This window comes from Ranitomeya variabilis, chromosome 4 (assembly GCF_051348905.1).
Source record: "Ranitomeya variabilis isolate aRanVar5 chromosome 4, aRanVar5.hap1, whole genome shotgun sequence".
NCBI classification, from domain to species: Eukaryota; Metazoa; Chordata; class Amphibia; order Anura; family Dendrobatidae; genus Ranitomeya; species Ranitomeya variabilis.
In genome coordinates this window covers 732,484,552-732,511,912 of record NC_135235.1, presented here as the reverse complement: position 1 = coordinate 732,511,912, position 27,361 = coordinate 732,484,552, and the positions used below count along the sequence as shown (strand labels likewise).

Genomic DNA, 27,361 nt, shown 5'->3' with positions numbered 1-27,361 from the left:
AAGAGGTGACGGAGAGCTTTTTTTTATGACTATCATGGAGTTACAGACTCACATAAGTCAGGCAGATGAATCCCACCACAACTAAACTATCATACAGTATGAACAGGTAAAAAAAAATAAAAATTTTTATTATATGTTACATTCCCAACAACGTACGTACGAGGGAAGAACTTCAACATTAAACCGGCGTTGCATTAATTTATGGCGGACCATTGAGGCTACTATGAGTCCTGACCAGAAGATTAGAGAATATAATATTGCTCCCCATTTCAGGAGAGATTGTGCAGTGATCTGAATTCCTTAAGGCCCCATCACACACAGCGACGCTGCAGCAATACAGACAACGATGCTGATCGCTGCAGCGTCGCTGTTTAGTCGCTGTGTGGTCGCTGGAGAGCCGTCACACAGACCGCTCTCCAGCGACCAACGATGCCGAGGTCCCCGGGTAACCAGGGTAAACATCGGGTTGCTAAGCGCAGGGCCGCGCTTAGTAACCCGATGTTTACCCTGGTTACCAGCGTAAAAGTAAAAAAAACAAACAGTACATACTCACCTTCGCGTCCCCCAGCATCTGCTTCCTGACACTGACTGAGCTCCGGCCCTAACAGCACAGCAGTGACGTCACCGCTGTGCTTTCACTTTCACTTTAGGGCCGGCGCTCAGTAAGTGTCAGGAAGCGGACGCTGGGGGAAGCGAAGGTGAGTATGTACTGTTTGTTTTTTTTACTTTTACGCTGGTAACCAGGGTAAACATTGGGTTACTAAGTGCGGCCCTGCGCTTAGTAACCCGATGTTTACCCTGGTTACCAGTGTAAAATATCGCTGGTATCGTTGCTTTTGCTTTCAAACACAACGATACACGGCGATCGGACGACCAAATAAAGTTCTGGACGTTATTCAGCGACCAGCGACATCACAGCAGGATCCTGATCGCTGCTGCGTGTCAAACTAAACGATATCGCTAGCGAGGACGCTGCAACGTCACGGATCGCTAGCGATATCGTTACAAAGTCGTTTCGTGTGAAGGTACCTTTAGTTATCTGGAGTCCGTCTGGTGGAGGTGTGAATTGTGTCCATGTAGTGACTCATAAATCCAGGTGTTAAATTGAGTCCTAGTGTCAAAGAATTGAACATCTTCATTAGTTTGAATTCTCAAATTTTTCTTTCTCTGTCATCCTAAGGGTACGTTCACACAGGACTTTTTTGCTGCTTTTTTTTGCTGCTTTTTTTTATGCTAATTTTCAGCTGCTTTTTACAGTACCAGTAAAGCCTATGAGATTTCAGAAATCTCATGCACACACGTTGGTTTTTTGTTTGATCAGTATTTTCTGCTTTGCTGCTTTTTTTGGACATAGGGCATGTCACTTCTTTCAGCGTTTTTGCAGCGTTTTTTCACCCATTGACTTGAATGGGTGATGAAAAAAACGCTGCAAAAACGGTGAAAAAACGCATGTAGCATTATTTGCTGCGTTTTTTGTGCAGAAAATCATGGCCAGCAGGAAGGGATCTCACAGCCAAGAGCTTAGGGGTGTGGTTAGTGAGGTGTGAAGAGCCATTGTGAGGTGTCCTGATTGTGATCTATTGTGAGGGAGTTCCTGGTAGTAAGGTGTGAAGAGCCATTGTGAGGTGTGAAGAGCCATTGTGAGGTGTCCTAGCAGCTGAAAATTGGCATAAAAAAAGCAGCAAAAATCTGCAGCAAAAATCTGCAGCAAAAAAGTCCTGTGTGAACGTACCCAAAAAACGCACCAAATACGCACCAAAATAACGCACCTAAATTAGCATAAAAAAAAGCAGCAAAAAAGTCCTGTGTGAACGTACCCTTAATATAACCTTTTAGTATTAAGACTTTTAAGTCTGTCATACAATGTCCAGGTCCAGAGAAATGTTTTCCCACAGGCGTGTCCATTTCATTCCTGATTGTGTGTCTGTGTAGATTCATCCTAGTTGGTAGTTTTTACATGGTTTCCCCAATATAGATACTTCCAGGGCACCTCGTACATTGTATCATGTACACCACGTTGGAGGATGTACATGAGAAGGAACCCGTGACCTTATAGTCCTGATTTGTGTTTGGTACACGGACTATATCTGTTGGTAATATGTGGGTACACGTTTTGCATTTTTTATTGTTACAGGGGAATGTGCCCGTCACTGATGGTGATGAGAGGACACTTCTGACAAGGAGATTCCTTAAGTTAGGGGGCCATTTATAGGAGAGAAGTGGAAGTTCTGGGAATATGTCTTTCAGTTTGTGGTCTCTGGAATATGGGATGGAGATCAGCACCAATTTCCCTTAGGATGCTCATGTGGGGGTTGTATGTGACCACAAGAGGCACCCTGTTGTTGTCCTCCCTCAGTGTGTAATCCATGTGGCTATTTCTTGGGACCCTTGTAGCCCTGTGGATCTGTTCATCTATTACCAGTGGATGGTATCCTTCTTGTAGGAATGTGTTCCTCAGTGATAGCAGCTGTAGTTCCCTTTCTTTACTGTCTGAACAGATCCGAATATATCTCAGAGCTTGACTGTAGATGATGGATTTTTTGGTGTGTCTTGAATGAAAGCTGTCCCATCTAAGATATGCCGGACGTCCTGTGGGCTTATGGTAAATTGAGGTTTGTATGGCGTTGTCCTTGATGTATATGGTCATGTCCAGAAAATGTATTTGGATCTTTCAAAAGTTGAGGGTAAGCTTGATGGTTGGGTGGTACTTGTTGAAGTTATTGTGGAAGGTTAGTAGATTATCTTTTGAGCCTGTCCAGATTATTAGCAGATCATCAATGTAGCGGAAGTATGCAAGAGGTTTAATAGAGCAAGATGACAAAAATTCTTACTCCAGTTTCGCCATAAATAAGATAGCATATTGTGCAGACATTTTGCTTCCCATGGCGCTGCCCATACACTGTTCGTATAAATTGTTCCCAAAAGAAAAATAGTTGTGATGAAGCACAAACCTGATCTTGCCACAGTGCTGATTCTGTGGCTAGATTGTTCATTTGAAGGAAATATTTCCATGCTGCAATTCCATCCTCATGAGGAATGTTGGAATAGAGAGACTCTACATCCATGGTGGCTAGTGTCGTGTCCTCTGGAAGTGGGCCCAGCGCTGACAATTTGCAAAGAGTATCCGTGATGTCCTGGATATAGCTGGGTGTGCACTTCACTAAGGGTTTCAGAATGTTCTCCACCCAGCCTGAGATATTCTCAGTTAAAGTCCCAATACCAGAGGTGATAGGCCTCCTAGGATTACCTTCTTTATGTATTTTAGGCAACATGTAGAAGGTACCTGTTTGGGAATTGTCTGGTGTAAGTTCCAGCGTTGAGGATGAAGTCGAATCAAATCCATTAATGATATGTGTTAGTTCCTCTATGTATTTTTGGTCGGATCTCCCTGAAGTGGAGTAGCATTTTATATCCAAGATTTGTGTGTTTGCTTCCTGGATGTAATCTGTCGTGTTCATTATGACTACAGCTCCTCCTTTGTCTGCTGGCTTGATGATGATATTGTTATTGGCTTTTAAAATTGTATGGCTTTTCTTTCCTCCATAGTGATATTTTGCGGCACTTTATGGTGTCTGTCCAAAATGTCAGATATAACTTTTTTACGGAAACAGTCAATGTAGTGATCCAGAGTTCGGTTGTGGCCAGGTTGCAGCTTGTCCTCTTTCTTTTTTGCTGTGTCGTTCACATTGTCTTGTGATATGATATCTGTTATGAAAGAATTCTTTGAGTAGAAATCTGTGGAAGAATTCCTCGATATCGCTACAGAACTGAGCCCTATCAAGCTGTTTTGTAGGACAGAATGTTATTCCCTTTGATAGAACATGCATTTCTCCTGTGCTTGGCTCATATTGTGGACACACCTGTGGGAAAACATTTCTCTGGAACTAGACATTGTATGACAGACTTAAAATTCTTAATACTAAAAGGTCATTTTAAAAATGACAGAGAAAGAAAAATATCAGAATTCAAACTAATGAAGATGTTCAATTCTTTGACACTAGAACTCAATTTAACTCCTGGATTTACGACTCACTACATGGATACAATTCACACCTCCGCCAGGACTCCAGATACCTAAGAACATCATTCTCACTCCCTTTCCATTTGTAACAAAATGACTACCGTATATACTCGAGTATAAGCCGACCCGAGTATAAGCAGAGACCCCTAATTTTGCCACAAAAAACTGGGAAAACTTAATGACACGAGTATAAGCCTAGGGTAGGAAATGCAGCAGCTCCTGGTAAATTTCAAAAATAAAAATAGATACTAATAAAAGTAAAATTAATTGAGACATCAGTAGGTTGTGTTTTTGAATATCCATATTGAATCAGGAGCCCCATATAATGCTCCATAGAGTTCATGATGGGCCCCATAAGATGCTCCATAATAAAATATGCCCCATATAATGCTACATAAAGTTCATGATGGGCCCCATAAGATGCTTCATAGAAAATATGCCCCATACAATGCTGCATAGGTTGATTATGGCCCCATAGAAAATATGCCCTATACAATGCTGCATAGGTTGATTATGGCCCCATAAGATGCTCCATAGATAATGTGTCCCATACAGTGCTGAATAGATTATGGCCCCATAAGATGCTCCATAGATAATGTGCCCCATACAATGCTGCATAGGTTGATTATGGCCCCATAAGATGCTCCACAGATAATGTGCCCCATACAAAGCTGCATAGGTTGATTATGGCCCCATAGAAAATATGCCCCATACAATGCTGCACAAAGGCTGATTATGGCCCCGTAAGATACTCCATAGAAACATTTGCCCCATATAATGCTGCACAAAGGTTGATTATGGCCCCATAAGATGCTCCATAGAAACAATTGCCCCATAGCCGTCTGCTGCGATAAAAAAAAAAAATACACACACTCACCTCTTGTCCTGAGCAGGCCCCCGGCACTTACGATATTCACCTGTCCCCGTTCCACCACTGTGCGCTGCTCCTCTTCCGTGTTTTGCACAGTGACTGTTCAGGCAGAGGGCGGTGCGCACTAAACACGTCATCGCGCACTAAACACGTCATCGCGCCCTCTGACCTGAACATCACAGGCAGAGGACGTGGAAGTGGAGCGGCGCACAGCGGTGGAACGGGGACAGGTGAATATCGCGCAATGCTCACCCTCCCCGTTATACTCTCCTGCTCCCGGCGTGGTCCCTGGCAGCTTCTCACTGACAGTTGGTCTCCGGGCATCCGCAGCTTCTTCTTGTGTTCAGCGGTCACATCATACCGCTCATTAAAGTAATGAATATGTGTCCATATTCATTACTTTAATGAGCGGTACCACGTGACCGCTGAACACAGGAAGAAGCTGTGGGGGGCAGAGCTGCAGGAACATTCAGAGACGCGCCGGGAGCAGGTAAGTATGATTTGACAGCTGCCGCTCCTTCTTCCCCGCCGACCCCTGGGACAACGACTCTAGTATAAGCCAAGAGGGGCACTTTCAGTCTAAAAAAATGGGCTGAAAATCTTGGCTAATACTCGAGTATATACGGTAATTAGATTTCCTTGGTTTATCTTTAGGAGGCATCACACCTCCTGAAGCCATGTCCTACTGTAGTATTCCTTAAATGTTGTGCTTTTTTCTTATTAACCCATTTGTAATCTTGCCTGAAGAAGGAGCCACTGTGCTCTGAAAGCTGCAAACATATTATTTTCTGGTTAGCCAATAAAGGTATCACTCCTAGAATACTTTTGTCATCATTGGGCAGAAAAGTATTCACATTGATTTTTCTGGCTAACACGGTACCACAATACAATTTGTTATTGTACATCCTGTTATTGTACAGGAAAGATATATATCTTGGTATTGTGTTAGCCAGTAGATAGAAAAATATTTAGAATTGAGAGTCTTCAGTGGTTGATACCTTTTAATGGCTGTGATATATGTGATGCAGTAACCCCTGTAACAGGTAGGGGGCGCTGCATGGTCTCCCCGGGATGTGCACGGAGTTGTATTGAGGCCGTGAGAATTGACCTGCAGTGATGTCAGGATCACGTGACCAGCCCATGTGATCCATTACTGTGGGTGTGGTTACAGGTACATAACGTGACCAGAGTGTGGGTCACATGTTCCTGTGTGGTTCCAGTGTTTGGACCTGAAGGGTCCAAGTGCAAAATCCCTGAGGGAGTTCCTGAGGGCTCGGTGTGTTCCTGTGTTGGAAGCCTGGGAGGAGGCTTCCTGGAAAGCACCTGCTGGCGTGGGAGGTCCTAGGAGGAGGACCGGATCCCGGAGCAGTGCACAGTGGAACTGGGGAAGCTACAATCCTTCAGTGGCTCTGGACTGACTAGTGTGTGCCGGCCAGGCAAGTTGGTGATACCTGTAAGGCAGCTTACCCGGAGGTGTGGACTGGCGAGGAGTCAGCAGGTGGAGCCGGAGCTCCCGTCAGGTATCGTACAGGCCGGTAGTGCTTGTGAAGTTCTATGAACTGTGTGGTCTCCCTTGGGAACTGGTTAAGGGAGGACCAGCGTGTATTAGAGACGACAACCCGGAGTCACATGTGCTGTCTGTGACTTGGGACGTTGGTGAAGTGTACGGCGTACGGACACCCTGGTAACTGGGCGAAGTGAGAGGCCCAGCACGTTAGTGTCCGTGAGGCAAAGCCGTACACTGAAGTGTTAGAAGCTGCAAGTAGATATCACCAGTTGGTGCCTGTTGTGTTTCATGTTTTGAACTGTGCGTAACCCGGTTTATGACGCTTAATAAACCGCATGGACTGCTTTGTTTTATAAACCCGTGCCCGTGTGCTTGAATATCGCGGCCAAGTGAGTGTCCCCCAACACTCTCAGTAAGAGAAACCTTACATGGCTAACTGAAAAGATGGTAACAAATTGCAAGCTTTCGAGACTACACAGGTCTCTTCATCCAGCAAAGACTAAAAGAAATTCTGAAGAATCACATATTGATGCACAACATAGCACAGAACAAAAAAAGAACATGGATAAGACAGGTGACATGAAGCAGAATTACCATGAGTGATAAACAGTTATGTCCATAAATATTGGGCCAGTTCTTAGATAAGGAATGTTTTATTGTCCTCTGATTGGGGTCTGGTTCTGTTGTGATGACCCCACATGGTCTGAGGGGCAAGTTCCTTAGCTGATGTAAAAAGACATAAATCCATGCGACACATTAATTCCTGCACTAAGACTGTCAAAGGTCGTCATCAGTTTATATTCCCATACTCTTCTCTCTCTCTTAGATTTGAAGCTACTTTTAATACAAGTAATTTCATGTCCATAATGTTATGATTTGAGAGACAAAAATATTTTGCCACAGGGAGATCCATTCTTTTTTTCTCTTATTGTGTGGTGATGAGAGTTCATTCTTGTTCTCAGTTTCTGCCCTGTCTCCCCCACATTCAGACCCCCAGTTGGACATTTAGTACAAATAATTAGGTACACCACATTAGAACTGACGCAGCTGAAAGTTCCTGGTATCTTGTAGTCCTGATGTGAATTGGGGATCTTTATCTTGTTCATGGTCATTATAAATGGACAGGTTTTACATTTTTTTCTGATTGCAAGGAAAGGTACCTGCAGCTGTTGGAGAGGACAGGGAGCTCTTGACAATGATGCTTCTTAGATTTGGGGGCTGCCTAAAGCACAATAGTGGGGGTCTGGAAAAATGGATTGTAAGCGGGCATCTTTTTGTAGTAAAGGTTGTAATTTCTGTAAATTCTGGTATCCTCCATTTTTATACAGGAAAGATATACACTCACCGGCCACTTTATTAGGTACACCATGCTAGTAACGGGTTGGACCCCCTTTTGCCTTCAGAACTGCCTCAATTCTTCGTGGCATAGATTCAACAAGGTGCTGGAAGCGTTCCTCAGAGATTTTGGTCCATATTGACATGATGGCATCACACAGTTGCCGCAGATTTGTCGGCTGCACATCCCAAAGATGCTCCATACAAGGCAGGATGGATCCATGCTTTCATGTTGTTTACGCCAAATTCTGACCCTACCATCCGAATGTCGCAGCAGAAATCGAGACTCATCAGACCAAGCAACGTTTTTCCAATCTTCTACTGTCCAATTTCGATGAGCTTGTACAAATTGTAGCCTCAGTTTCCTGTTCTTATCTGAAAGGAGTGGTACCCGGTGTGGTCTTCTGCTGCTGTAGCCCATCTGCCTCAAAGTTCGACGCACTGTGCGTTCAGAGATGCTCTTAGGCCTACCTTGGTTGTAACGGGTGGCGATTTGAGTCACTGTTGCCTTTCTATCAGCTCGAACCAGTCTGCCAATTCTCCTCTGACCTCTGGCATCAACAAGGCATTTCCGCCCACAGAACTGCCGCTCACTGGATTTTTTTTCTTTTTCGGACCATTCTCTGTAAACCCTAGAGATGGTTGTGCGTGAAAATCCCAGTAGATCAGCAGTTTCTGAAATACTCAGACCAGCCCTTCTGGCACCAACAACCATGCCACGTTCAAAGGCACTCAAATCACCTTTCTTCCCCATACTGATGCTCGGTTTGAACTGCAGGAGATTGTCTTGACCATGTCTACATGCCTAAATGCACTGAGTTGCCGCCATGTGATTGGCTGATTAGAAATTAAGTGTTAACAAGAAGTTGGACAGGTGTACCTAATAAAGTGGCCGGTGAGTGTATATCTTGGTACCGTGTAAGCCAGTAGATAGAAAAATATTTAGAATTGAGAGTCCTCAGTGGTCGATACCTTTTAATGGCTAGCTGAAAAGATGGTAACAAATTGCAAGCTTTCGAGACTACTCAGGTCTCTTCATCAGGCGAGACTAAAAGAAATCCTGAAGAATCACATATTTATATATCTTTCCTGTATGTAGACTGGACACCTCCACCTTGACGCAACCCTCATTTGGATAAATATATAGACACCTTCAGACACTTGATAAAATCCACAAATTCCAAAAAAAGAAGAAAATGCAAATACCCGCACTGCTGGCAAAACGCGATCACCTATCTGCGTGCTGTAATGTGCTGTACCAGTACCTCTGCCTCCTACACCTTGCAGGGGCACAAGGGGTGCTTAACCAAAAAAGTGCATGTTGTCCAAAGGTAAAAAGAGAAAAAGTAGTTAGCACTCACCAAGCCCACTGCTGCAAACAAGTAGCGCGAAACAGCTGTCATCCTTCAGACATCATGTTCTCCCTGTCCTTGTCCTAATAAAGACTTGTTTGCAGCAGCGGGCTTGGTGAGTGCTAACTACTTTTTCTCTTTTTACCTTTGGACTTGATAAAATCCACCATCATAGATACTAACAGAAGACAAGCATCCAACATCAGTGCCTAGGAGAGAAAGGTACAGTCTCTGAAGACCAACAAAGAAATGATCATCAAACCTGCTGACAAGGGAGGTGCAATAGTCATGATGAACACATCAGACTATATGAAGGAAGCAAACAGACAAGAGCAATCAATTCATGTGTGGGCACCTTTACTGAGCAGGTATCTGGATGGGTAGAGGGTATTCTTAAACCCCTGATAAAGGATACACGCAGCTTCATTCAGGATACAACTGACCTATTGAATAAACTATCAGCAATAGGTCCTCTACCAGAAGGAACCATCCTGGCCACCATGGATGTGGAATCTTTGTACTCCAATATCCCACACCAGGATGGATTAAATGCCTGCAAATTCTTCCTGGAAAACACAGGGACTGAAGCGGATTCTGTGGTGAAACGTATAAAATTCATCCTCACCCACAATTACTTTGAATTTGACAAGAAGATCTATCTACAGGAGACTGACACAGCAATGGGAAGTAAAATGGCCCCACAGTATGCAAATCTTTTCATGGCCAAGCTTGAAAGCGACTTTTTGTCCTCATGTCCCATCAGGCCTCTGGCCTACTACCGCTACATTGATTCAAGAAAAGCACATCCAGCCCATGAATGGCAGCACTTCCCAGGACTCACATTCAAAGATGATATTTCATATATTTTTTTTTTCATAACTTAAAATAGAAGAGATACAACGCGTTTCGGATACAGTATATATCCTTCTTCAGGTATCATAAAAACACAGTACAAAGGGGATTTGTAAAAAAATATGAAATATCATCTTTGAATGTGAGTCCTGGGAAGCGCTGCCATTCATGGGCTGGATGTGCTTTTCTTGAATTACTCATCCTGTGTGAGCCTGACTCTGGTTCTTTCACTTGGATCCACCCGAGTTAAGCTGCAAGCCCTGTATATTGAAAAGTATCTCAGAGGGAATTTTGAGGATACATAATCTAAAGCCATTTCAGTCTTTTATCAGGTGAGTGCATAAAATTGTGCACCCTTTAAAGACTATAATATTGTGTTTACGCACTTAGGGCGCCGCGATTTGTCTGTTCTTCTTTCCCAAACAGGTTTTTTGTATACCGCTACATTGATGACATGTTAATCATCTGGACGGAGTCTGAGCCACAGCTAAAGACGTTCCATGAACAGTTTAATCAATTTCATCTTACCCTCAACTTGACACTCAACTATTCCTGTACTGAAATTAACTTTTTGGACACCATCATTAAGCTGCAGAACAATAAAATAGAGACATCCCTGTATCAGAAGCCAATCGACCGTCCAACATACCTTAAATGGGGCAGTTTCCATCCAAAACACCTAAAAACTCTATTGTCTACAGCCAAGCCATCAGATGCAATCGCATATGTTCCAACCCCATGGATAGGGATGAACACCTTGGTCGCCTCAGAAAGACCTTTTTGAATCAGGGCTGGCTACCATCCTAGAACAATTGAAAACCATATTACAATAGCCACCAGAATATCAAGGAATCACCTGCTACATTACAAAAGAAAACAACCGGGTGTCTCTAGTAGTTACCTACAATCCAAATCTGGAGGTGCTAAGGGGAGCTGCACGGAAATTACAGCCTTTACTACAAAAAGAAGCCCGATTACAATCCATTTTTCCAGACCTCCCCCCACTACTGTGTTTTAGGCAACCCCCAAATCTAAGAAGTATCATTGTCAGAAGCTCCCTGTCCTCTCCAAAAGCTGCAAGAACCTTTCCTTGCAACTAGAAAAAAAAATGTAAAACCTGTCAATTTTTAATGAATACGGACAAGATAAAGATCCCCAACTCACATCAGGACTACAAGATCCCAGGTACTTTCAGCTGCGTCACTTCTAATGTGGTGTACCTAATTATTTGTACTAAATGTCCAACTGGGGGTCTGTATGTGGGGGGAGACAGGGCAAAAGCTTAGAACAAGAATGAATTCTCACCGCCATACAATAAGAGAAAAAAGAATGGATCTACCTGTGGCAATACATTTTTGTCTCTCAAATCATAACATTATGGACATGAAATTACTTGTTTTAAAAGGTAGCTTCAAATCTAAGAGAGACAGAAGAGTATGGGAATATAAACTGATGACGACCTTTGACAGTCTTAGTGCAGGAATGAATGTGTCGCATGGATTTATGTCTTTCTACATCAACTAAGGAACTTGCCCCTCAGACCATGTGGGATCATCACAACAGAACCAGACCCCAGAGGACAATAAAACATTCCTTATCTAAGAACTGGTCCAATATTTATGGACATAACTATTTATCACTCATGGTAATTCTGCCTCGTCACCTGTCTTATCCATGGTTTTGTCTTTTTTCTGTGATGTGTTGTGCATAAATATGTGATTCTTCAGAATTTCTTTTAGTCTTCGCCTGATGAAGAGACCTGCGTAGTCTCGAAAGCTTGCAATTAGTTACCATCTTTTCAGTTAGCCATTGCAAGGTATCAACCACTGAGGACTCTCAATTCTAAATATTTTTGTTATTGTACAGAAATTCACACTTGGCCCTCACTGCTCAATTAATGTTGTCGATCATTAACTCCTTAACCCCATATGACGTTCTATCCCGTCGAGGTGACCTGGGACTTTATTCCCAGGGACAAGATAGTACGTCATATGCGATCGGCCGCGCTCACTATCGCAGCTGACATCCGGCACAATGTGCCAGGAGCAGTCACGGACCGCTCCTGGCATATTAACCCCCGGAACACTGCAAACATGATCGCAGTGTTCCGGCGGCATAGGGAAGCAGAGGGGGCTCCCTGCGTGCTTCCCTGAGACCCTCGGAGCACCGCGATGTGATCGCGTTGCTCAGAGGGTCTCCTACCTCCTCCTCCCTGCAGGCCCCGGATCCAATATGGCCACGGGGCTGCTTCCGGGTCCTGCAATGAGGTGGCTTGCAAGCGCCTGCTCAGAGCTAGCGCTTGCAAGCCTCCCGCAGTGCACATCAGATCGCTGATCTGACACAGGGCTTTGCAAAGTGTCAGATCAGCGATCTGATCCTATAATATGATGTCCCCCCCGGAGCCATGTTATAAAGTTAAGAAAAAAAAATTGACATATGTAAAGAAAAAAAAAAAAATTACCAAAAAAAAAAAAAAAAAATTGTTCCCATAAATACATTTCTTCATCTAAAAAAAAAAAAATCAAACAAACAATAAAAGTACACATTTAGTATCGCCGCATCCGTAACGACCCCTTCAGTAAACACCGTAAAAAAAAAAAAAAAAAAGGCAAAAAAACGCTTTGATATCATACCACCGAACAAAAACTGGAATAACACGCGATAAAAAATACGGATATAAATAACCATGGTACCGCTGAAAATGTCATCTTGTCCCGCAAAAAACAAGCCGCCATACAGCATCATCAGCGAAAAAATAAAAAAGCTGTAGTCCTCAGAATAAAGCGATGCAAAAATAATTATTTTTTCTATAAAATAGTTTTTATTGTATAAAAGCGCCAAAACATAAAAAAAGATATAAATGAGGTATTGCTGTAATCATACTGACCTGAAGAATAAAACTGCTTTAAACGTGGAACGGTATAAACGCCTCCCCCAAAAGAAATTCACAAATAGCTGGTTTTTGGTCATTCTGCCTCACAAAAATCGGAATAAAAAGCGATCAAAAAATGTCACGTACCGAAAATGGTACCAATAAAAATGTCAACTTGTCCCGCAAAAAACTAGACCCCACATGACTCTGTAGACCAAAATATGGAAAAATTGTAGCTCTCAAAATGTGGAGACGCAAAAACTATTTTTTTCAATAGGATTAGGGGATGTGTTTGGGTTAGGGTTTCAGTTATAATTGGGGGTTTCCACTATTTAGGCACATCAGGGGCTCTCCAAACGCGACATGGCAACGCATCTCAATTTCAGCCAATTCTGTGTTGAAAAAGTAAAAACAGTGCTCCTTCCCTTCCGAGCTCTCCTGTGCGCCCAAACAGGGGTTTATCCCAATATTTGGGTATCAGCGTACTCAGGACAAATTGGACAACAACTTTTGGGGTCCAATTTCTTCTGTTACCCTTGGGAAAATAAAAAATTGGGGGCTAAAAAACCATTTTTGTGGGAACAATTTTTTTTATTTTCACGGCTCTGCGTTATAAACTGTACTGAAACACTTGGTGGTTCAAAGTTCTCACAGCACATCTAGGTAAGTTCCTTGGGGGGTCTAATTTCCAATATGGGGTCACTTTTGGGGGTTTCTACTGTTTCGGTACATTAGGGGCTCTGCAAACGCAATGTGACACCTGCAGACCAATTCATCTAAGTCTGCATTCCAAACAGTGCTCCTTCCCTTGCAAGCTCTGCCATGCACCCAAACGGTGGTTCCCCCTCAGATATGGGGTATCAGCGTACTCAGGACAAATTGTACAACAACTTTTGTCTTCCAAATTCTCCTGTTACCCTTGGGAATATACAAAAGTGGGGGCTAAAAAATAATTTTTGTGAAAAAAATAAAGAATTTTTATTTTCACAGCTCTGCATTATAAACTTCTGTGAAGCACTTGGTGGGTCAAAGTGCTCACCACACATCTAGATAAGTTCCTTAGGGGGTCTACTTTCCAAAATGGTGTCACTTGTGGGGGGTTTCAAGGTTTAGGTACATCAGGGGCTCTGCAAACACAACATGGCGTCCCATCTCAATTCCAGTCAATTTTGCATTGAAAAGTCAAACAGCGCTCCTTCCCTTACGAGCTCTGCCATGCACCCAAACAGTGGTTTACCCCCACATATGGGGTATCAGCGTACTCAGGAAAAATTTTACAACAACTTTTAGGGGTCCATTTTCTCCTGTTTCCATTGGTAAAATAAAAGAAATTGGAGCTGAAGTAAATTTTTTGTGAAAAAAAAGTTAAATTTTCATTTTTTTTTAACATTCCAAAAATTCCTGTGAAACACTTGAAGGGTTAATAAACTTCTTGAATGTGGTTTTGAGCACCTTGAGGGGTGCAGTTTTTAGAACGGTGTCAAACTTGGTTATTTTCGATCATATAGACCCCTCAAAATGACTTCAAATGTCATGTGGTCCCGAAAAAAAAAAAATTGGTTTTAAAAATGAGAAATTGCTGGTCAATTTTTAACTCATAACTCCCTAACACAAAAAAAATTATGGTTCCAAGATTATGCTGATGTAAAGTAGACATGTGGGAAATGTTACTTCTTTAGTATTTTGTTTGACATATCTCTGTGATTTAAAGGCAAAAAAACTCAAAGTTGGAAAATTGTGAAATTTTCAAAATTTTCGCCACATTTCCATTTTTTTCATAAATAAAAGCAGGTAATATCAAACAAATTTTACCACAATCATGAAGTACAATATGTCACGAGAAAATGTCATAATCATCAGGATCTGTCATAATCATCAGGATCTGTTGAAGCATTCCAGAGTTATAACCTCATAAAGGGACAGTGGTCAGAATTGTAAAAACTGGCCTGGTCACTAACGTGCAAACCACCCTTGGGGCTTAAGGGGTTAAAGCAAAGTTTGGCCAGAAAGACTGGACCTGGTCTTGTAGGGACCATTGTCATGATCTCCATGGCCAGAGAACTAGCATAAGCCTCTATAGGAACAAGCTCTTGGAAGATGTAACTGTACTGACCATGAACTAAACCTACCGCATCATCTAGAAGTAGCCAGGTAGCATGTCCTACTGTTTATCCCTATATGCCCAGCGCCGGCCGGAGAACTAAATAATGCTAGCAGAGGGAAATATAAGACCTGACTCACCTCTAGAGAAATGCCCAAAAGGAGACAGAAGCCCCCCACATATATTGGCGGTGATATGAGATGAAACAACAAACGCAGCAGGAAAATAGTTTTAGCAAATTTGAGGTCCGCTTTCTAGATAGCAGAAGACAGAAAGCATACTTTCATGGTCAGTAGAAAACCCTAACAAAACACATCCAGAAATTACTTTAGGACTCTGGCATTAACTCATAATACCAGAGTGGCAATTCCTGATCAACAAGAGCTTTCCAGACACAGTAACGAAACTGCAGCTGTGAACTGGAACCAAAATACAAAAACAAAACATGGACGAATGTCCAACTTATCTAGTAGATGTCTGGGAGCAGGAACAAGCACAGAGAGGCTTCTGATAACATTGTTGACCGGCAAGCATCTAACAGAGAAGCCAGGTTATATAGCGACACCCAGATCTAATCAGAACAGGTGAACAGGGAAGATGATGTCACAAGTTCAATTCCACCAGTAGCCACCGGGGGAGCCCAGAATCCAAATTCACAACAGTACCCCCCCCTCAAGGAGGGGGCACCGAACCCTCACCAGAAACACCAGGGCGATCAGGATGGGCCCTATGAAAGGCACGAACCAGATCAGAGGCATGAACATCAGATGCAGTGACCCAAGAATTATCCTCCTGGCCGTATCCCTTCCACTTGACCAGATACTGGAGTCTCCGTCTGGAAACACGGGAGTCTAGGATTTTTTCCACAACGTACTCCAACTCACCCTCAACCAACACCGGAGCAGGAGGCTCAACGGAAGGCACAACCGGTGCCTCATACCTGCGCAATAACGACCGATGAAAAACGTTATGAATAGAAAAGGATGCAGGGAGGTCCAAACGGAAGGAAACAGGATTAAGAATCTCCAATATTTTATACGGACCGATGAACCGAGGCTTAAACTTAGGAGATGAGACCCTCATAGGGACAAAACGAGAAGACAACCACACCAAATCTCCAACACAAAGCCGAGGACCAACACGACGGTGACGGTTGGCAAAAAGCTGAGTCTTCTCCTGGGACAACTTTAAATTGTCCATCACCTGCCCCCAGATATGATGCAATCTCTCCACCACCGCATCCACTCCAGGACAATCCGAGGATTCCATCTGACCGGAGGAAAATCGAGGATGGAACCCCGAATTACAGAAAAACGGGGAAACCAAGGTGGCAGAGCTGGCCCGATTATTGAGGGCGAACTCCACCAATGGCAAAAAAGCAACCCAATCATCCTGGTCAGCAGACACAAAACACCTCAGATATGTCTCCAGGGTCTGATTAGTCCGCTCGGTCTGGCCATTAGTCTGAGGGTGAAAAGCAGACGAAAAAGACAAATCTATGCCCATCCTAGCACAAAATGCCCGCCAAAATCTAGACACAAATTGGGTTCCTCTGTCAGAAACGATATTCTCAGGAATACCATGCAAACGAACAACATTTTGAAAAAACAGGGGCACCAACTCGGAAGAAGAAGGCAATTTGGGCAGGGGAACCAAATGAACCATCTTAGAAAAACGGTCACACACCACCCAGATGACAGACATCTTCTGAGAAACAGGCAGATCTGAAATAAAATCCATCGAGATGTGTGTCCAAGGCCTCTTAGGAATAGGCAAGGGCAACAATAATCCACTAGCCCGAGAACAACAAGGCTTGGCCCGAGCACAAACGTCACAAGACTGCACAAAGCCTCGCACATCTCGTGACAGGGAAGGCCACCAGAAGGATCTTGCCACCAAATCCCTGGTACCAAAAATTCCAGGATGACCTGCCAACGCAGAAGAATGCACCTCAGAGATGACTTTACTGGTCCAATCATCAGGAACAAACAGCCTATCAGGCGGACAACGATCCGGTCTATCCGCCTGAAACTCCTGCAAGGCCCGCCGCAGGTCTGGAGAAACAGCTGACAAGATAACTCCCTCCTTAAGAATACCTGTGGGGTCAGAGTTGCCAGGTGAATCAGGCTCAAAACTCCTAGAAAGGGCATCCGCCTTAACATTCTTAGAACCTGGTAGGTACGATACCACAAAATTAAACCGAGAAAAAAATAATGACCAGCGCGCCTGTCTAGGATTCAGGCGCCTGGCGGTCTCAAGATAAATCAAATTTTTGTGGTCAGTCAATACCACCACCTGATGTCTGGCCCCCTCGAGCCAATGGCGCCACTCCTCAAACGCCCACTTCATGGCCAAAAGCTCCCGATTCCCAACATCATAATTCCGCTCAGCGGGCGAAAATTTACGGGAAAAGAAGGCACAAGGCCTCATCACGGCGCAGTCAGAACTTTTCTGCGACAACACTGCCCCAGCTCCGATCTCAGAAGCGTCGACCTCAACCTGAAAAGGAAGAGTCACATCAGGCTGACGCAACACAGGGGCAGAAGAAAAACGGCGCTTAAGCTCCTGAAAGGCCTCCACAGCATCAGGGGACCAATTCGCAACATCAGCACCCTGTCTAGTCAAATCGGTCAATGGCTTAACGACATCCGAAAAACCAGAAATAAATCGACGATAAAAGTTGGCAAAGCCCAAAAATTTCTGAAGACTTTTAAGAGAAGAGGGCTGCGTCCAATCACAAATAGCTTGAACCTTGACAGGATCCATCTCAATGGAAGAGGGAGAAAAAATATATCCCAAAAAGGAAATTCTCTGAACCCCAAAAACGCACTTAGAACCCTTGACACACAGAGAATTAGACCGCAAAACCTGAAAAACCCTCTTAACTTGCCGGACATGAGAGTCCCAGTCATCCGAAAAAATCAGAATATCATCCAGATACACTATCATAAATTTATCCAAAAAATCGCGGAAAATATCATGCATAAAGGACTGGAAGACTGAAGGGGCATTAGAAAGACCAAAAGGCATCACCAAATACTCAAAGTGGCCCTCGGGCGTATTAAATGCGGTTTTCCACTCATCCCCCTGCCTGATCCGCACCAAATTATACGCCCCACGGAGATCAATCTTAGAGAACCACTTGGCCCCCTTTATGCGAGCAAACAAATCAGTCAGCAACGGCAATGGGTATTGATATTTAACCGTGATTTTATTCAAAAGCCGATAATCAATACATGGTCTCAAAGAGCCGTCTTTTTTTGACACAAAGAAAAAACCGGCTCCTAAGGGAGATGACGATGGACGAATATGTCCCTTTTCCAAGGACTCCTTTATATATTCTCGCATAGCAGTATGTTCAGGCACAGACAGATTAAATAAACGACCCTTTGGGTATTTACTACCCGGAATTAAATCTATAGCACAATCGCACTCACGGTGCGGAGGTAGTGAACCAAGCTTGGGTTCTTCAAAGACGTCACGATAATCAGACAGGAACTCAGGGATTTCAGAGGGAATAGATGATGAAATGGACACCAAAGGTACGTCCCCATGAGTCCCCTTACATCCCCAGCTCAACACAGACATAGCTCTCCAGTCAAGGACTGGGTTGTGAGACTGCAGCCATGGCAATCCCAGCACCAAATCCTCATGTAGATTATACAGCACTAGAAAACGAATAGTCTCCTGGTGATCCGGATTAATACACATAGTCACTTGTGTCCAGTATTGTGGTTTATTATTAGCCAATGGGGTGGAGTCAATCCCCTTCAGAGGAATAAGAGTTTCCAAAGGCTCTAAATCATACCCACAACGATTGGCAAAGGACCAATCCATAAGACTCAAAGCGGCGCCAGAGTCGATATAGGCGTCAGTAGTAATAGATGACAAAGAGCAAATCAGGGTCACAGACAAAATAAATTTAGACTGTAAAGTGCCAATGGAAACGGATTTATCAAGCTTTTTAGTACGCTTAGAGCACGCTGATATAACATGAGTAGAATCCCCACAATAGAAACACAACCCATTTTTCCGTCTAAAATTCTGCCGCTCGCTTCTGGACAGAATTCTATCACACTGCATGCTTTCTGGTGTCTTCTCAGTGGACACCGCCAGATGGTGCACAGGTTTGCGCTCCCGCAGACGCCTATCGATCTGAATGGCCATTGTCATGGACTCATTCAGACCCGCAGGCACAGGGAACCCCACCATAACATCCTTAATGGCATCAGAGAGACCCTCTCTGAAAGTAGCCGCCAAGGCACACTCATTCCACTGAGTAAGCACAGACCATTTACGGAATCTTTGGCAGTAAATTTCAGCTTCATCTTGCCCCTGCGATAGGGACATCAAAGTTTTTTCTGCCTGAAGTTCCAAATGAGGTTCCTCATACAGCAAGCCCAAGGCCAAAAAAAACGCATCCACATTGCGCAACGCAGGATCCCCTGGTGCCAATGCAAAAGCCCAGTCTTGAGGGTCGCCGCGGAGCAAGGAAATCACAATCCCAACCTGCTGTGCAGAGTCTCCAGCAGAACGAGATTTCAGGGACAAAAATAGCTTACAATTATTTCTAAAATTCTGAAAGCTAGATCTATTCCCTGAGAAGAATTCCGGCAAAGGAATTCTCGGCTCAGATACCGGAGCATGAATAATAAAATCTTGCAAATTTTGTACTTTCGTGGTGAGATTATTCAAACCTGCAGTTACACTCTGAAGATCCATTATTAACAGGTGAACACAAAGCCATTCAAAGATTATAAGGAGAGAGAAAAAAAAGAAAGACTGCAGCATAGACAGACTGGCAAGTGATCCAATTAAGAGCACAGAGGAAAAAAAAAAAAAAAACTCTCAGCAGACTTCTTATTTCTCTCCTTTCTCAGCCAAGGATTTTAACCCTTTAGCAGTCCGGTCAAACTGTCATGATCTCCATGGCCAGAGAACTAGCATAAGCCTCTATAGGAACAAGCTCTTGGAAGATGTAACTGTACTGACCATGAACTAAACCTACCGCATCATCTAGAAGTAGCCAGGTAGCATGTCCTACTGTTTATCCCTATATGCCCAGCGCCGGCCGGAGAACTAAATAATGCTAGCAGAGGGAAATATAAGACCTGACTCACCTCTAGAGAAATGCCCAAAAGGAGACAGAAGCCCCCCACATATATTGGCGGTGATATGAGATGAAACAACAAACGCAGCAGGAAAATAGTTTTAGCAAATTTGAGGTCCGCTTTCTAGATAGCAGAAGACAGAAAGCATACTTTCATGGTCAGTAGAAAACCCTAACAAAACACATCCAGAAATTACTTTAGGACTCTGGCATTAACTCATAATACCAGAGTGGCAATTCCTGATCAACAAGAGCTTTCCAGACACAGTAACGAAACTGCAGCTGTGAACTGGAACCAAAATACAAAAACAAAACATGGACGAATGTCCAACTTATCTAGTAGATGTCTGGGAGCAGGAACAAGCACAGAGAGGCTTCTGATAACATTGTTGACCGGCAAGCATCTAACAGAGAAGCCAGGTTATATAGCGACACCCAGATCTAATCAGAACAGGTGAACAGGGAAGATGATGTCACAAGTTCAATTCCACCAGTAGCCACCGGGGGAGCCCAGAATCCAAATTCACAACAGACCATATGAGCACATTCAGCAGCACAGAAGGGAGAGAAGGTAGATTCAGAAAATAAGATATCAGGGTTATAGGAAGCCAACAGCATCATTACCCTCCGCTTTCTCTTACAGGCCCATCATAATAATGTTCCTCAAGTGATTTTCTAACTTGTCAGTACATTCTACGTGTGCTGTCATTTGGCTTTGTAGTTTACAGATCTGGGCAGGTAACGGTCACCGTCTTCTATCCCCAGAGGGTAGGTGGATCCTCCAGGTTGTAAGCTCTATATAAAAGGGCTTTAATGCCCAAAGTCATTTGAACAGTTTTGAATGGAGGAGAATGTTGTGGTCTAGAGGCAAAATGGCGATCATGGTAATACAGCCGGACTACACCACCGATAAAGTAGCCACAGACGGTGACTGAGAAGAATCTGTGACTTCTCTGCATTTAGTGGTTACTACTCACCTGGGTAGTCATATGTGGGAATCTCCTCTTTACAACACTCATCACCCCTCACATATGTCTCTGTAGTATTAATATGGGTCAGATCTTCACCCTGAAACAAATATTGAGAAAAATCACAGACAGATGGAGAAGTCACATCTATGATAAGCTCTAATCCTGCCATCTCCACCATTCTCATTACACAAGTATAAAACATAATACTGGGGGATAAAACAAGACTGAGCACAAGACCTTCACAGCCATCTACACATCATAGGGGAGATCTCATGACACCTTCTCTCCATCTACCTGATGATCCTGAGGAAAATTAGGATCTTCTTGTTTACAGTCCTGTGGAAGAAGAGGACTGGAACATCTCTCTGGTGTTGTCCTCTTACTGGATAGATCTGGAGGAAACACATACAGGGACTGAATTCATTCTTTACATACAGATAATTATAGGCCATGTGTATTTAGTCCTGTCTATTACCTGGTGATGTGAGGGGCTGGGGAACCTCCATCATGATGTCCTTGTACACATCTTTGTGTCCTGCTAAATACTCCCACTCCTCCATGGAGAAATAGACGGCGACATCCTGACACCTTATAGGAACCTGACACATACAATTATACTATGATCCCTCCGATCCCTTCATAGCGTTACTGTATAATGTCCCAGCATTCCCAGCAGTGTCACCTCTCCAGTCAGCAGCTCAATCATCTTGTAGGTGAGTTCTAGGATCTTCTGGTTATTGATGTCCTCATGTATCAGGGGGTGAGGTGGAGGACCCATGATTGGGCTCAGGAGTCTTCCCCATCCCTCAGACTCAGGGTCCTGACAACTCTCACTAGAGGTCTTCTTCACTACTGTGTAATCCTGGTTATGGAGAGACACATTAATAAATCTCACTACAGACATTTCCAGAGTCCTCACCTCTCCAGTTCTATCCATTTGTTATTCCCATAGATGAGAATGATGTAATGTGACGTCATCAGAATCTCTCACCTCTCCAGTAAGCCGGAAGAGGATCTCTAGGGTGAGGTGTAATATTTTCTCTGCCATCTTGTCTCTGTCCATATCCATCTTTGATGGATAAATCAGGAAAATTTTCTTATGTAGATCTTCACCGAGAGGATCCGATATTGTAGAGACCTGAATGAGAAGAAGATGAGCCGATGTAACATCATAAAAATCCTGTGTAATAATACAATTACTGGAGATAATAAGGGGAAACATATGAGATTTATTATTTTACAGTATTCAGTTTTCTTCTTTACATCTACTAATAAAACCTATATATTTTAGGCCACAGACAACAAGCAGTTTCTTCCTCGGAGTTGGCAGCTGAATACGTTTCTCATAGACTCATCTTCCATAACGCTAATTCTCGTCTCATTTCCCGACACTGGAATCGGCATTAGCAATACTGCAGGAGATATTCATTACACGTGACAGGAGAAATAACGACTTCATGATGAGGACGACATCTTCATCTCCTACTACGGCTCTAGAAACATATTTGTCCAGAGTCGGTCACTGACTCCATCACCACCGGCCGTCTATATGAAGGTTTCCCGTCTTCCCCGCACTGTAATCTTCTATCACGTTAGATCTCAGCTCTGATTCACACACAGACGTTTGAGGCTTTTATAAAAGCTTTTTTGTTTCCACAAACACCGCAAACAAAATTATCTGATCACAAATAGAGATGGGAAAACCCGAACAGTAAAGTTCGGCATCCGTACTGAACACCTACTGTTCGGGCACCGACACAGAACACGGACTTCACCAGAAAATCAGTGTTACTGTTCGGGTTCGGCTGTCCGAATACTGGGTGTTTGCTGCGCTGTCATGTGCATGACAATGGGGCAAACACCACTTCTGATCGGTGGGGAAATCCTTCCCGCCGGTCAGAGCTCCCAGCTGTGATCGGAGGTATAAAGTTTACCTCCAGTCACTGGTGTCAGCTGATGGGACTACTGCTCCCATCATCTGATACCTGCAGCTACTAATTAGTGAGAGGAGGAGCTGCGGATGAGAGTTTTCATTAGCTGCTCCTGCGCTGTAAATAAACAATTAAAAAAAAAAAAAAACTAGCGTAGGTTTTACTAACAAGCCAAACGAAACTCACAGTTGGGGGCTGCAACCCTCAGCTGTCAGCTTCAGCAAGGCTAGATAAGAAGAATAGAAGGGTCCCCATGCTGTTTTTTTATTTAAATAATTTAAATAAATGGCATGGGGTCCCCCCATTTTTGACAACCAGCCTTGCTAAAGCTCACAGCTGGGGGCTGGTATTCTCAGGTTGGTAAGGGGTCATTGTGAAGAAAACAGATTGTATCTTAATTTCCCAGACAATCATGTTTTTGGAAACCAAAAAGAACTGATTTTTTATCTGTATATTGGCTTTTGAATTTAAGTGTTTATGGCTGGTGGGTCAAGAAGACAGACTTGCCAACTGATATACTATCTAACATACTGTGTAAGGGTACTCTCACACTCTGCAACTTTCCAACAATCACGACCAGCGATACGACCTGGCCGTGATCGTTGGAAAGTCGTTGTGTGGTCGCTGGAGAGCTGTCACACAGACCGCTCTACAGCGACCAACGATGCCGAAGGCCCCGGGTAACCAGGGTAAACATCTCGGAAGCAGACTGCAAGGGACCTGACGGACACCGGAATGTGAGTATGTACTGTTTGTTTTTTTTTACTTTTACGATGGTAACCAGGGTAAACATCGGGTTACTAAGCGCGGCCCTGCGCTTAGTAACCCGATGTTTACCATGGTTACAAGCGAACGCATCGTTGGATCGGTGTCACACACACCGATCCAACGATGACAGCGGGAGATCCAGCGACGAAAGAAAGTTCCAAACGATCTGCTATGACGTACGATTCTCAGCAGGGTCCCTGATCGCTGCTGCGTGTCAGACACAGCGGTATCGTACCGTCGTAGCGACAAAAGTGCCACTGTGAGACAGTACCCTAAGTCTGTAATAGTGACTGTGCATAGGGTGTGTTAAGCTTTGTTTATTCATGTGTGCTGATATGCTAATAGTGCTACGTAATCCCATCACCATTGTTTACCTTATTTTGATGTTGGACTGAAGGACCCTGGGTAATTCTAAAAAGAGCTTACAGGCCTCTAGTATAAAAGAGACTTCTTTTCTTCTGGTAAGGAACTCTTCAGGATCTTAGCCGAGGGTCTGTCGGACCCGGCTGAAGAATACAGGACTGCTCTCGGATATCTCCCTACGCTTGTTGTTACCTCCTCTCTGTGTGCATACCACAGATGGAGTAGCGACCCTGGGAGCTCGGATGTAACATCTACCATTATCTCGGTGAGTCAGCGGAAGGGTGAGACCCTGTAATGTGCACCAAAAAAACAAAACAGGCTGACAGCACTCACTGTTGACTGGGGCGCTCGTTCCACATCCAGGGAACTGTCTTGGATATCATCAGACCAAAAAGTATATATTGAACAGCGCTCCATCCAGGTGTAAAAGTCTTCAATACAAACTTTATTTAAGCCATAGTAAAACAGCGACGTTTCGACCACTACATGGTCTTTATCAAGCATGCTTGATAAAGACCATGTAGTGGTCGAAACGTCGCTGTTTTACTATGGCTTAAATAAAGTTTGTATTGAAGACTTTTACACCTGGATGGAGCGCTGTTCAATATATACTTTTTGGCCTGTAATGTGCACCATCTTGGGGTAAATGGTGGGATCGTTCTGTTTGCTATGGTGTGTTTTAGTTCAATAAAGTATTGCCACACTGTTTTACCTTAACCCTGTGTTGTCTGTGTAGTGTATTGCCCACCGGGAGATAGAGCGGGCGTTCAGTGGTATGAGCCCTGGTCCATGCAGTCTTGCTAAAGACAGCCGGGCCAGCGGACGAGAGCACCCACTGACCCCGTTTCTCCACAGTCATTGATATAGTCCCCCCAACCTTAAAACAGGAGCCCGTAGCCATCCAGAAAAGGCGCATCTATTAGATCAAAAGGGGAGAAGCCAGCGCTGTTTGTGGTCAGAAAGCAATACAAAAAGTGCACATGCACATATTAATTTCTAACTGTATATCAAAATGAGACATATAGCAAACAATTGTTTGAGCCACCCCGCCACGTCAAGGCATTCTCATGGGGCAGTCCTACTCTACGATTTTTATATTCGCTGTGCCATTACGGCCTCCTTAATATGTTAGAAGCAAGACCACATTAATCCCACTCTACGTTTTTTTATTATATTCGCTGTGCCATTACGGCCTCCTAAATGTATTAAAAGCAGGACCATATTGAATAAAAACCATACCTGCAGCATTTCTGAATCAATCCCATGGCGCCAGAAAGGTTATGCGCAAATAAAGGTCGACCAGGTCCAAACATAGACATTTCATATCTGACCTCCACACTGCCTGACCAGCACCATAGATAAAGAGAGAGAGACAGGCCTATCTATTAGATGCACCATTACTGGAGCTTTACCCGGCTCTTCCCACTTGCCCTGTAGTGGTGGCAAGTGGAGTTAATATTTGTGAGGTTGATGTCACCTTTGTATTGTTAGGTGACATCAAGCTCACGGCTTAGTAATGGAGAGGTGTCTATAAGACACCCATCCATTACTAATCCTATAGTTGTATGGTAAAAGACACAGCCAGACTAAAATCCTTTATTTGAAAAAATGACACGGACTCCTTTATTAATCTCAATTAAACCATACTTACTGCATCGCCTAATCCCAGCGAATAAAATAAAAATCCAACAATATACCATACCTGTCCGTCGTTCTGTCCCACGCAGTAATCCATATCTGTGGGATAATTAGTTTTCAACCAGTATGACGCCAAGATGTGACCAATCCGGCTGAAAACTACTGGTGAATGAGCTCCTGAGAGCGCAGCATCTGTGAGCAGGTTGTGGGATGCAGTGATGCAAGAGAGGCAGAGCAAGGGTTAACAATTTGAACAGATTTAATATAACAGGGGTTAAACTCCTCGTAGGGAGATACAAAGGGAGGTTGAACAGTACAGTGGCGGATAAGCAACAAAAGTGAGCAGTAAACATAATAATGGCAGTTCCTGAAAATCACTTATCGTATCAAAGGCCTCTCAGTCTTTAGCTGTAGCTTTGGAGACAATGGTGCCAGCAGCAGGTGGTGTGGTTCCATTGGGATCTATCATGCAACGGTCCTTCTTCTGGCAGCACCAGTCGGTCTCTGGTACCTTCCGCTGAGCCCCTAGTCCATAGGTTGGTGCGGGCCACAGCAGGGCCGCAGCAATTCCAGAATCCGGCGTAGGGTGGTCCACGAGGATTAATTGGTCAGGCCACAAAAGTCTATCTGCTGCACGGCTCTCTCTCAGCAGCCCGGGCATTGTGCTCACAGATGAGGAACACACGGTAGCTCCCAGTCTGGTGAAGGCAGGACACCCAACTGCTCGGTCCTTCCTGGACACTTGGGTGATAGCAGGGACTGGTGGGCGCAGAGCAACGCAGCGTGGGTGCTCAAGGGAAGGAGCACACTCTTCAGCCTGATGCTCGCTCTCTGCCCGTACCAAAACTGACTGCTTCAGAGTGCGCATTTCTTTGGGCACGTGCCCTGCTACTGGGTCAGGGGTTCAGTCAGGGCTTTTAAGCCTTTCCCCGGACAACAATGGAAGCAGCCTCAGCAGTTCCGGGCCCGGTGCAGTGCAGGATCCGGCAGTCCAGTGCTTCTCCTTACACATCATTCACCAACGGTGACATAATCGAGGCCAGGCTGAACTGCGGTGACCTCCGAACCGTGGGAAAATGCCAAAGATGAAGTCACCGCTGGTGAATGATGGTGTGCTGGCAGCAGCTCATTCACCAGTGGTTTTCTGCCGGAACGGTTACATATTGGCGCGGTCCTGGTTGAAAACTAATTATCCCCCAGACATAGATTAAAGCGTGGGACAAAACGAAGGACAGGTATGGTACATTGTTTTTTTTTTCATGTTATTTTTATTACAGGAGATCAAGGGCTTCACTGGGATAACTGGGATCGAGGGCTGGTATTCTCACGCTGGTAACGGGCCATTTATATAGCCCCCCAGCCTAAAAACAGCAGCATGCAGGTGCCCAACAAAGAAGCACATATTAGATGTAGCGGTGGCAAGTGGGTTCATATTTGTGGGGTTTGTCACCTTTCTATTGTCTGGTTACATCAAGCTCACAACTTAGCAATGGATAAGTGTCTATAAGACACCTATCCATTACTAATCCTATAGTTACATGTTAAATAAAGGTACAATCAGAATAAAGTCTTTTATATGAAATAACACTAAACACAGTTTTACATTTTTATTAATACGCCTAATCCCAGTGAAGCCCTCGATCTCCTGTAATACAAATAAAAAATACAT

The 27,361-nt window shown here is 44.0% G+C and overlaps 1 protein-coding gene across 4 annotated transcripts in view; it reads right to left on the bottom strand.

Annotated features, from left to right (window-relative positions):
* Window positions 1–27,361, bottom strand: part of LOC143767927 (uncharacterized) — a 118,739-nt gene that overhangs the window by 12,221 nt on the left and 79,157 nt on the right. For all 4 annotated transcript variants that reach the window (XM_077256450.1, XM_077256447.1, XM_077256448.1 and 1 more), the window contains 5 exons: window positions 21,984–22,130; window positions 21,675–21,854; window positions 21,468–21,591; window positions 21,287–21,384; window positions 20,999–21,089 (listed from right to left, as the gene is read on the bottom strand). In XM_077256450.1, coding sequence (XP_077112565.1) covers window positions 20,999–21,089; window positions 21,287–21,384; window positions 21,468–21,591; window positions 21,675–21,854; window positions 21,984–22,130 — 640 coding nt within the window. The remainder of the gene's footprint in view (window positions 1–20,998; window positions 21,090–21,286; window positions 21,385–21,467; window positions 21,592–21,674; window positions 21,855–21,983; window positions 22,131–27,361) is intronic.